Raw genomic sequence first — 12587 nt, forward strand, 5'->3', positions numbered from 1 at the left:
CATATAAGTAAGAAAATGAACACATTTATGCAACTTGTCTTCTTCTCTGCACTTCCCCTGTAATGCACATACAAGGGCAGTTCAAAGACTCACTTTGCTCCATGGGGCTGGCTGTCTGTGAGCTGTGTAGGGTTCCTCACACCACTCTCCCCACTTTCTCACTTCCATTCTTTGGGAACAAGATAAGAAATTCTTGAATAAATTTCCCGTAGTCAAAGGGCTGAGGATAAAGAGGATCAGAGATGATTGCTGAGGTAAAAATTCAGGGTCAGATGAGCCTGTGTATGTTTCCTTTGATACAGATTGGACTTCTGAAGTCTGTGTTGACTTTGGCATGTGGTGTGTCATTAGTAGGAAATTGAGTCTCAGTCTTAAACCTGAGCACAGGGAGTACTTGGCTGATGGGCAGTCACCCTGACGTTTACCTGAACATGCCTGGGGCTGTGCTGCACCTGCACAGAAATGCTGCTCTGGGGTGTCTGGATGCAGGAGAGTGAAAGAAATGATGAGAATTAAACATTTGCAGTGACTCCTGTTCAGTTTCTCTTGATCAAGACAGAGATGCCTTGTAGAATCTCTTCTGTATCATCCAGCAACCAGTCATGTGTTTAAGCATCCAGCCCAAAGTGGTTTCTGACTTGTGGTCTCACCCATAAAGAGCTGATTCATGGGATGGCTCTCATCTTATGTGTGTTGACTCTGCAGTAATAACTCAAAAGAATTTTGAGATAATTCTGTTGTGACTAGGAATATAGTAGAGGCAGTATTTGTAGTTTATAAGCAAAATAGGGCATAGGAGAAGGTAATTTTTTTTTTATTTAACCAATTGATTCAACTTGGAAAACCAGATGAAAACCAAATAATTCAGCTGGGACTCCTGGTACATGTTTAAAGGTGAGGAGCTGAAGCAGCTGTCACAAAGCATGTGTAGCATTAAGTCAGCTTGATAGTTGATTTGATTGATTCAAAGCTACACAGTATTTATTAAACATAAGTACTAGAGAGGAAAAAAGGGCATAGGTAAAGCATCATGTTGAATTCAAGCCTCTCAGAGGAAAAAGTGGGCAAGCACCCCGTCTTCAGACCATTCTAATGCTGAATGGAACTTAATCTAATGTTACTTTTGTCATCTTTGTTTGATCTATTAATGATAAATGACAAAAAACAGTCGACTTTTTTTTTTCCTTGCCCAGCAGCTTAAAGATAGATTAACTAGCTTCTTACTGTTTGTACTTCTCACCTTTCAGCTGAACAAGGAAAACAAAACCTTGAAAAGAATTAGTATGCTTTATATGGCCAAACTGGGCCCAGAAATTATCACTGAAGAGATTAACATTGATGAGGATGAATCATCCACGGATACAGAAGCTACCTCTGGATCATGCAATTCTGTGCACTGTCAGCAGCAAATAAAAGGTGAGCATTGTTGCTGATCCTACATCACCATGCAAGGCAGAAGTAGTCTGAGGAACAGCATTGTTGGTTTGGGGCAGAGACTGGTCTTGTTCCGTTCCTGCTTCTGGGAGTGGTGAGAATCTGAGGATTTCCAGGAATGACTAAGAGCATGGTGGGATGGTGGTGTGTAACACAAATGCTGGGGGATGTACAGCCTGCACAGGAAGTTAAATGCAATAGGAAAATGAGATCCACCCAGCTGAAAGAGCTCAGTGCTACTGAATAAGTAAAATAAACATTTCCTAAAATCCTTAACAAAATAAAAGTTAAGCAGAAGGACAAGGTCACCTTCAACTGCAATATCATTATTTCAGAGCTTGTCAGGCAGAACTCTGCATTTCTGTTTCCATTATGTACCTTTGTATGCACAAACTCCATTCATGTTCATGAGCTATTACCAAACAAGCAGCCTAAAGAGGAGCTGTTGTATGGGGTAAAACAGCAGAAGTGGAGAACATGGAAATATATGTTTTGGCTTTTTTTTTTTTTTTTTTTTTTTTTTTTTTCTCAGAAATTTCTAGTTCTTTTTTGAAAAAAAGGCAGTTAATATTTCTATTGTCCAAAATCAGCCTCATTTCTCATCCCTGTGATGAAGTCATCGTGATTTTTATATTTTTGTGTCATAGTACTGAAAAAAGTACTACATTCTGGATTATGTGACAAGAGAGGTTAAGTGTTTAACTTCTTTAAAAATAGGCTTTCACTTTTTTTTTCATTGTAACTTGGAGCAGCAAATAATGTTCAAGTACAACTTTTTTGAACTTTCACTATGATCTTGTCTTTTTCAATGCAGCAGCCGCAGTGAAGTGGTACAAATATCACTAGGGAAAATGATGTGTGTTGTAAAAATGCTTGTGAAACAATCCCCACCGAACAAATAAGGTGTCATAGTACCCTTCCATAATCAGTTTTCCATCCTCTAGATGTAGGAAAAGGCAGCAAATGGTGTGGTGCACACCGTGCAACCCATCTGAATGGGAAATAAGACTTCGGAATATCTCCTGCCTTTCCTGGAGGAAGGTGCCAAAAATACATTTATTGAGCAAACACTGGCTGCAGATCAGATGGGAGCACTGTTAGGAGAGTGGCAGAGTCAAAATAGAGAAATATTGAAGAAAGGTTTTGAGGTATCTGCTTTCTGTCATGATGAACAATTAATTAAAGCATGAAAAGTGGTATTTTGAGGATCTTCTAAGTCCTTTAGCCTTCTCACCATTCAAGAAAGTATTGGATGCTTCTTAGAATGATTTCTTCCCTCCCAACAATTTTCTGTAAGGATACACAAATAAGGTAGTAAAACCTGAGGCTCACTGTGGTATGTGGATATGCTTTCTTCTCTGCATAGTGAGGTTGATATATGTATTGTAAAACCAGAATTAATCCAAGTCCCATAAATTCAGTGAGACTTTTTCCCCATTAATTTCTCTGGAGAGCACAGATCTGTAAAATGGTAATGTGTATCCAGAAAACAGGTCTTTTCATTTACTTTAGAAAGTGCATGCTTTTAATTTAGAGGACAATAAATCTGAGTCTCCAGAAGTGGGAGGGGAGATGCTGGTGTAGAATGGACATTTTTAAGATGTGAGACCAAACAGAATGACAATCCAGCATGTCATCATCGTGTGCAACTGATTACCCACAATTTCTTCAACTTGTGGCTGGTATTCAATGAACAGCAGTGCTGTGAAATACTGGAAGCAGGTGGGGAGTGAGAGCACTTACTGAAAGCTAATATATATCAATAAATTTTGATTTTTGTGGTGATTTTATGTTAACCTAAACCTTGATATATTATGTATGCAAACTGATCTCCTGTTAAGAAGTGATTATAATCAAATGTTTTATTCCATTGTGAATTTAATTTATTTCATATTTTAATAATTAAGGAACAAAAATTCTGAGGGGAAAATTACAAGCATTAGCTCTTCCATCAGTAAAGGTTACATTCTGACTCTGTTCACATAATGTTACAAAGACTATAAATTGGCAGCTGTTCAGGACAATTTCTTCTGTGAAAACCTCCCAAGTATTAACTGCCTGTTGTTTTGTTTATTTCCCTTGTGACAAGAACTCACAATCCAAAACGAACTGAAGTGCATTAATGTGTTCTAAAGGATGCTTCTTAAACATTGCTTTCTGCTGCCTCCATACCAGAGTCTCTGTGATATGACAGTCTCAAGAGCAGGACTGAGGACCCTCTGTGGTGGCAGGGTTGGCCCTGTTATAGCAGGAAATGAATCATTCAGAATGCAAATAAAGACAGCAGGACTGAACAAGGAGCTTACCTCAACAGAGTAAATCTGAAACTGTGGCCCAGTTATAGATCTGTTACTTGACACTTATGCAAAGCTCATAAATTATTGAGCAAGTTCCTTGATTACAACTGATGCTTGATCCGTAGTTCGGGTATTTCATACTCAGCTGTACCTGCATTGCTGTGACATTTCCTTTGTTGTTGTTTTTCGAATAAAATATATTCTTCATTTCCTCGCTCCAACCGTAGAGCTGCGAGATCAGATCGTATCTGTTCATGAGGAAAAGAAGACCTTGGCCATTGAACTGGAAAACCTGAGGTGCAAACTTGCAGAAGTAATTGAAGAAGTATGTATTGTACCATGGAAGGCGAGACCATGTTAGCGTGGAGTCGGTACTTTCTGTACCTTATTTTGCTAAAAACGCTCAGTTGTGAAGTTAATTGAATACTGCCTAATCTCAAGTCCTGCCAGTGATGGATCATGTCCCTGGAAGGGACCCTCTATGTCACAGTCTGTCACTGCATTTTTTTGGATTTCCTTAAACCCATAGATGTGTAAGAAATACTTTTGTAGTTTAATCACTGGTGCTACTTCACTGAGTATATTCCTAAGTTTAGCTATTGGCAGTGCTGTGTCATGATTAATTAGACCAGCAAATTGGCTTTTCAAGCCAGCAGAGTTTCATTCCTGCTTGAAAACTGGAAAAGCCATGTACTGATGCAAATCAGGACTTAGTGGCTCTTCCTGTCTGTGCAACACTTGCATTCAGAAAGACACAGCTGACAGCACTTGGACAATAAACAGAGCCAGGAAAGAAAACAAAACAGGAGTCTGACTATACTGCAAACAGTCAAGTAACTTTTCAACCAGGTGCTATGGCTCCTTATCCTGAAAGGTTGCAAAGATCATATATTTGCAGCTGTGACTGGAATGTCCCATAGGAAGATTATTTCATAACCCTTTTAGAACATCTGTAAGGTATGTAAAAGTGCTTTCCATCCCACTGGAAACCCCAGCGTCAAGCCAAACCTAGGAAACTGAGCTACTGACAGCAAAATACTGCTTGCATTATGTATGTGCTGTATGCCTTATTAACTAAAATGCTCTTGGTTTTGATGTGTTCTTTATACTTTCCTAGGTAAATAAGTTGAAAGAAGAAAAGGCTGTTTTGACAACCGAAGTTAATAAGCAACAAAAACTGTTGGAGAAATGTAACAGAGGTGTGTAGTCTCAGTGGGTTCTTTAAGGGTTTGCTACATCTTTTGCAGAAGCTGCAGAGGGTTTTTTTGTTGCAGTACGAAGAATAGGTTACAGAACAGTGACTGTGGTCCAGATCTGACACTTGACCCTCCTGCTGCAGGCACTGCATCAACTCATGGACTGCTCCAGACTCTCTGTACTCCAGGAAAATGTGACAATGTAAATAGCAGGTGGTAGGTGAGAACAGAGAAACCTTTTCCTGTGTCGCACAAGTGGCAGACTAAGACAAGGGGCACAGTCCTTCACAGAGATGGAGTTTGAACCTTAAGCTCCTGCTTTCTTAAACCATTACACCCCTCTTCCTTTTAGTTAGCTTTTAATTCTGAATGTCTAAAGTCTTGGGAGCAACTTGTTTTATGTTCAGAGGATAATGAGAAAAAGGCAGGAGGACTATAATGTGAGAAATAAGATTTCCAAATGATGGAAGAAAATCACAAATTTTGCTTTACTGGAAAGAGAAGAGAGATAAAGCCAAGATAGGAAAAGTCTAAAAAGAGATATGGCTGAGAAAAGGAAAACATTTGCTTAATGAAGGTGAGTGCTTCTATGTGAGTAATAGTTCATTCCAAAGAAGTTTAGAGGAGAGGAGAAAGTTTTTAGTGCCTTAGATTACTCTGCCCTTTTCCTCTTGTTGCTTACTAAGCCTTAAGAAATTAAAAATGGTTTGGTAAAAAGCCTCATTGTGTGTTTCCCATTTTCCTGAAGTGGAAGACAGTGGGTCTGGCTGAGATATAGTAGAGCATATCCTGTAAGCTTTCTTGAGGTATCCATCTCTTACCCCTCCATGTGTCTGCATCTCTTAAACCTATGACAGGGAGTACTTGAAGGCTCTTAAAATACCAAACTCCAGAACAGTTGATTGAACAGATTAGCTTGAAGCTTTTGATGGGATGGGATGGCAGATGAACATTTTCTGAAATTTTTTCTTTTTTATAAGCATTATCAAAAGAACAACCCCTGGTTTCACATTTGCCTGTGTTCCTGGAAGGAAGAGTTTAATTAAAGAAAGATTTTTTTTTTGTATGCATGAAATGAGCTATCAAAGTATTCAATGCCTCCTGTATCCCGTGTCTCTGTGGCACTGTGTTGGAGCTGTGTACTCAGTGCATTTCAGTCAGAGTTGATGAAATTATCTTAAATCTTTTTAAGTATGTGGGGTTTTTGTTGGGTATTTTTTGTGTGTATGGTTGGGGTTTTTTAATTTGCTTTTTTAAGTTAGCATCACTTTGAGAATCAGGTATCCTGGGATGTGTATCCCACTGTCTAAATTACCACTTACCTACCTTTAAAACCTGTTATGCTCATCTCCAGAACAGGTAAACAAATACAGATTCCTCAAAAATGATGTAATCTTTGATAATTCAGCAAAGCTCTTTTGAGGCAAAGAGGGGCAAAATATGGTCTGTGATACTCGATGCCTGTTACTGGAGATTTTGAGTCTGAAGAGGAGGAGTATTACACTGTTCAGAAGATTAGTAATTGTGCATGTATGTGGTGAGGTTTAGGACAAATACTGCAAAGAAGACTGTATATAGAAATGTAAAACTAGGTCATGCTGTCAGTCAAGGATCCATGGTACTAGGGAATAGCAGCTTATCTGGGTAAATCAAACAGTTCTGCTTCTTTTGATCTGTTCCACTTTTCCTTCTGATCTTGTTTTATTCTCATAAACAGTGTCTGTGCTGGCAGTAGAGGAATATGAAGAGCTTCATGAAAACTTTGAGCTGGAAAAGAACCTGCGGAAGAAAGCAGAGTCATTTGCACAAGAGGTGAGTAGTCAAGGAAAAAATGAAGAAATTGCAAGTGGGCAAAACCTTAAAAACCTAGATGACTTGGATTTCAATTCCCAGCTCTCTTCCAGCCCCAGATACTACTTAGATAACATCTGTGTTTCATCCATAAAAACGAGTTTACTGTTTCAACACGCATTTATAAAGCACTTTGGAATTATTCATGCTGTCTTACCTATGTCCCCTTTCAAGGCAAGGCTTTGAATTTATCATGGGCTTAGTTTGTGACAACATCCCAATGTGGAAGATGTGGTTGGAACCTGGAGGGATTAGCTGTCTTCCTAGTGACATAATTTGAAGGACTGTGTTTTTTCCTGAAAAAAATCTGTGGACTCCTAAAAAAGGTGTTGCAAAACTGCAGCATCAATTGAGGGACACATTTGGAAAGATTATATTGAAAGTACTTTATGTAATTGACTAATGAGCTGACAGGCAACTTATGTACAATGCCAAAGAAATGCTGATTATTTACAGACAGGTATTTCTTGGGTTTTGTCATTATTTAGTTGTTTTCTCATCCAGAATATGGGCTCCTGTTGGTGCAGACTGTCAGAGCAGCTGTTCACTTGAAGATTTTTTTCAAGTTTATTCCATAAAGTTTTCTTATCCAAAATGGAAACGCTACAACAGTGAACTTCAGGCCTGCATTATTCTTCCCTTTCTGTACCTGCTTGTCTTCCTGTGGTATTGTGCTGTTCAGAAAGATTTTTAGAACAGTTTTTAAAATAGAACAGTTTTTAAAATTGTCCATGTGACAACAAAGGCATTGCTGATTCACGTTTGGGGGACCAGTATTGAAAATTACTTTAAAAACCCGTTCTCACTGGCCTGGTTTCACACTGATGGTGCCCTGTGAGTGACCTCAGACATTAGACAGGTTCTGGCCCACAACTGCATCCACAGCAGCTTTCTGCTCGAGTGAGGCTGTGTGAGCTTCTCACAGGGATCCTCTCTCAGGGATCCTGTGGCAAGGTCACAGCTGTGTTTGGAGAGCTGAGTTTTCTAGGATGTGCTTACAGTAGCTGTGTTTGGATTATGCTAAGGATGTTCAGGGATTTTCTGCTTGCTTTCATTAGCTGCCTGTTTTCTCTGTCTCTATAAAATATGTCTTTTAAACCTTAAAATGTCTGCTGGATTTTCTCTTGGATTTTGTAAAAGCCACAGTAGTTGGTTGTGATAAGCTGTGCAGCATTGGGAGAAGGAAGAGCTTTTGAGTAAAGGGCAACACTGCACATTCAGTGCTTTGTTCCTGATTTGTTTGGAGCACTTGGAGGAAGGAAAAAGGCTCCAAGTAATGTGGCTATCACTACAGCTGAAAAATGGCACATCTTAGTGTTCTGTATCAGTGTTTGTGATGTCTCAAACAGCCACATGGGTGTTTTAGCTCAGTAAAATATGGAACTACTGCCTGTGGAGGTGACTGTTTGGTGGTGGGCACGTTGCCTTCAGTTTGCCTCCATGGTGTGGTTAGCCCACGCATTCAGACTCAGTTCTTTGCCTTTCTCCATGGCACAGCTTCATCTTCTGTCTTTGCATTATGGCTGCCCTGGGAGGGACCAGGGAAGTGGCTGGTGGGGGCTGCTTTTCAAAAGGATGCCCTTGGCCTCCTGCCAGGTGGGGAGGATTCTCCACAAAACACGAGCACTTGGGAATGCAGGTGTGAGAGATTACGGGCAGGTGAGCGTGTGTGAGCAGAAGGGAGCACAGATGGGGGAGAGGAGAGACATGGAGCAAGAGAGGGAGGGAGCAGGCACATATAGGAGTGAGGGAACACTTGAAAATCAGAGCTTTTGATTAAAATAAAATAAAAAAAAAACCCAATACAGCTTTAATTATAGTCATGCTGCTGGCACCACCATAATATATATTTAATTAATCAAAAGCGATCCAACTTCAAACATTAGAATTCATGCTCTTTAGAGGTTCTAAAGAAACTGAGTAAATATTGTCAGCCGTGGTGTGGAGAGGGGGAAGGAAAAGGAGAAAGGTTTTGAAGTGAGTCACAATCCATTGTGAAAGGTACAGGAATCTGCATAAAAGAACTAAATAAATAGAGTGTGTAAGGGGCGGAGGCATGGAAAAATCTGTACCTACCTGAATAAAACAGGGTTGTTAACACAGGAATCTTGGCAAGCTTAACCAGAATTCTAGTGTCAGGTTTTAAGAGACACTTTAAGATCTCTCAGCTGTTTGTGGAGTAGTTTATAAGAAAACAAAGGAAGGCAGAGAGTATCTTGAAGGCCATTGCAATAATGCAGAGGTAGCCCTGAAAAGCACTCTACCACAAAGATGAGCAAAATACAATACATGCAGCCAAAGCAAGCCAAAAGTGGAAGAACACAGTGTGAGAAGCAAATAGAAACTCTTAGCAATGTAAGAATCTCATGAATTTAACAAAATAATCTTGCATAAGTGGTTTATTAAACATACATCCTGCCTTGCAGCAATATTTTGTAAAGTGATGTTGGGGTTTAAGCCCAACTTGGAAACTCACCTTCTCCTGATAGGATGGAGGAGAAAACTGGAAGTTAAAAATAAGATAACTCATGGGTTGTGATAAAGCCAGTTTCCTAAGTAAAGCTAAAGCTGCACCCAGAAGCGAAGCAAAACAAATTCATGCACTGCTTCTTCCCATGGGCAGACAGATGCTCAGCCTTCTCCAGGAAAGCCTGGTTCCATTAGGTACAACAGCCACTTGGGAAGACCAACACCATCACTCTGAGTGTCCCCCTCTGCCTTCTGCTTCCCCCAGCTTTACAGGCAGGGCATGATGCCACATGGTCTGAGCTATCCCTGTGGTCAGTTGGGGTCAGCTGTCCTGGCTGTGTCCCCCCCAGCTCCTTGTGCACCCACAGCTCACTCACTGTGGTGAGGAGTAGAAAAGGCCTTTACTCCATGCAAGCACTGCCCAACATTAATGAAAATACCTTTCTATTATCAATGCTGTTTCCATCACAGATCCAAAACACAGTCCCATACCAGCTACTGTGAAGAAAATTAACTCTTCAGTCAAAACCAGCACAAATGAACAGTTTATTATTAGTGTATGCTGGTGGAAAGATAATCCCTGCACCAGAAGTGCTCTGGGGGCCTCATGGAGAAGGAACAGCGTACTCTCAAGGCTGATAATCTTCTGAGGCTTGCACAGGCTTTCGCTCAAAATGCGCAATTAGAAAAAGAAAAGAGAGGTTTCCCAAGTGTTTATGGTAAACTGTAAAACAGTTTGCAGTTGAGAAGTTGGAAGGCTGTGTTCAAAGGAACTGTGATCCAGATGAATTAAAACAATTCAGTGAATCTCTAATGTGCGTCGTTCATCTTTTCATTGACTTCCCCTCCTCAATGCTTACACCATCCTATAGCTGTTTGTGCTTTTAAGTAACTATTGCACAACAAAATGTGTGTATTTAACTTGTTTTTCCTCAAAATACCTGCATCCCATACCTGGGCCAGTGCATGGGTGACTTTACTTACCCTGGGACTGAATCTTCCCATATTGAAAGATAAAAGGTGGCTGTCGACATGGGGAAAATCACTGTCACTCTTGGCAGGTGTCTGCCCTACTCATGAGGTTGCATGCAATGGGTTTGGTTATCTTGGTGACACGAGCTCCCAAAGACCTTTTCCTCAGATGAAGTTGTGACCTTTGGGGTTAATTTGAGAGGACTTTGGCAGTAACATATTACATCTGTCAGTGGATACTGCAAAACCAGCACTGGCAAAGCAACTCTGTGCTTGCAAGTGCCACACTTTGTGCTTTACTGAGGACAGCTCAGCTGCAACTGGTATCTGAAGATAATTAATTTGCAGTCCAGCTGACTGTACTGGATTTAATAATTAAAGAGACATAAGTAGTTAGTACTGGAATTCTCCTGAGCTTGGATGTTACCACTTTTGTGAAGCATGATGTAATGCTAATGTGTTTCATCAAGCTTTTTCCCAGGAAGAGGCTTGGGGAATGGTAACAGATGCTCTAGGAAACTCTTTGGTCTCTTTCTCTTTCCACCCCCTCTCTTTTTATTCAGGCAATTAGTCTGTGGGGGGGGGGAACCAAAGTGCAGATGTTTCTTCCTTTTTTGTGTAGGTCTACTTCTGAATCTCTTAGATGGTGTCTAAATGCTGCAAGGCTGTGAGCATTACAGAATGTATCACTATGCTTCTGTCATGACAAAAAGAAAACTGTAGGAAATGAAGAAATAAATAACAATAGAGATTACTTTTTCCCCTGCATTTTGTGCAGTTATGCCTCATAAGTGAAGAATGAGTGCTGTAGTTTGAGAACCCCCTTTGTACAGAACAGGCTGGTAAAATAAATAATGCCCAAAAATAAATAATGTTTTTAAGGAAGTACATTGTTGATGGGAATACAGTCTGCTCACACTCAAAAGTACACCTCTCACCTCTGTGGTGAGAAGCAAATGATGGGCAAAAGATAGGATTAACTCATCTACTCCAGTTGTCCCATTCTGACTGAATTAGACCTCTTCTTTTGAGCCACAAAACTTCCTAATGCTGCAGCTTGTAGCTCTTTAGGAACAGTCCCTTCAGAAGCTGTCTGGAAATTAGCCAGGTAACTAAAATCATCTGGATTGTATCTTTATTGGTCAGAAGTATTATGAATCATCTGTGAGTGACTCCTGGCTGTCCATATTATGCATATGTCCTTTTTCATGGTCACACTGCTCACTTAATACAACTAGATTAGACTTTGACTCCACTCAAGGAGTTTATATATATTTTTGTTTTCCTGACTAGCCAGTGAACTAAAAACCATACCTGGAGTTGTATTTTAATCCTAACTTTAGAGCCATAATTAGACATGATCACTCTGTCCTCCTCATCACATAAAATCCTTCAAACAGCCTGTTCTTTTGGGGAGATACAAATGCCTGGATCCTTCCTCTCTTGGGACTTCTTTGAGGTCTGAACACAAGCTGTAAGGCTTTGGGGTGCACGTAATGCAAAAGGCATCAGCTCCTGTGCCAAAAGTGAATGGGTTACCCTTCTGTGACCCACAGATTCCTCACCAGGCTGTGGAGGGGATGGGGCACTGCTGCTGAGCACTGAGAAAAGGATCAGCTGCTGAGCTGAGTGATCTTCTCTTCTGTTTGACACTTCCCAAACTTGATTCTGCTGTGCTACTAACTTTTTGTTAATCTATTTATAATGCACAGCGTATCACTGATTTTTATTTTACTTTATGCAACCGTTGATTAGCTTATTAGAACAACACCTGCTGTATTGGGACATTTTTCTCCTTCAAACTATAACTAAGACAGGTTATTGCTCACAGCAAATACCCAAAGGATGTATGGTAGATGGAAGTGTAGCCACACATGGATATTAAAGAATTTCCTTTGTCATTGTTTTGCTCCTGGGAGAAGAGTTGGTTGGAAAGCATCCAGTTTTGTCCTGAACCTTACATGAACGAGGGTGTGTGTTCCCAGGGATTTGACACTAACAGAGTTGCTTTCTAACTTTTTTAATGAGGAAGAATTCCTTTTTCAGCCCTGCTGTAAACAAAAAACAGCTGCAGTGAACGCTCTGTCGGGTAAGGGGCTGAGAATGAGGTATGGCCTCACTGAGGTCAAGGGAAAAACTTCTTTTATTTTCACCCTCTTCTTTCCACCTCCCTAGTTCTTGTGGAAACTGCTGATGGAAAGTGGCCAGCTCCCACATTTCCTGTACTTTGCAGCTTCTCTTTGTAAACTCAGGGAGAGGAAGATCTACAGCTGGTTCGCACAACAATGGGTGATTTTAAAAATTAGACTGAGAGGTGTAAGCAAACTGTTTTCCTTTGTGGTCTGCCTTCAGTGCAGGCGTGGTTTTC

The 12587-nt window shown here is 40.4% G+C and overlaps 1 protein-coding gene across 3 annotated transcripts in view; it reads left to right on the forward strand.

Annotated features, from left to right (window-relative positions):
• SHTN1 (shootin 1) overlaps positions 1-12587 on the forward strand; it is a 54671-nt gene that overhangs the window by 18577 nt on the left and 23507 nt on the right. For 2 of the 3 annotated variants that reach the window (XM_066323517.1, XM_066323516.1), the window contains exons 5-8: positions 1248-1416; positions 3959-4056; positions 4849-4930; positions 6645-6739. In XM_066323517.1, the coding sequence (XP_066179614.1) occupies positions 1248-1416; positions 3959-4056; positions 4849-4930; positions 6645-6739 (444 nt within the window). The remainder of the gene's footprint in view (positions 1-1247; positions 1417-3958; positions 4057-4848; positions 4931-6644; positions 6740-12587) is intronic. The other variant, XM_066323518.1, reaches the window with a different exon arrangement.

Source organism: Sylvia atricapilla, chromosome 8 (assembly GCF_009819655.1).
Source record: "Sylvia atricapilla isolate bSylAtr1 chromosome 8, bSylAtr1.pri, whole genome shotgun sequence".
Classification (NCBI taxonomy): domain Eukaryota; kingdom Metazoa; phylum Chordata; class Aves; order Passeriformes; family Sylviidae; genus Sylvia; species Sylvia atricapilla.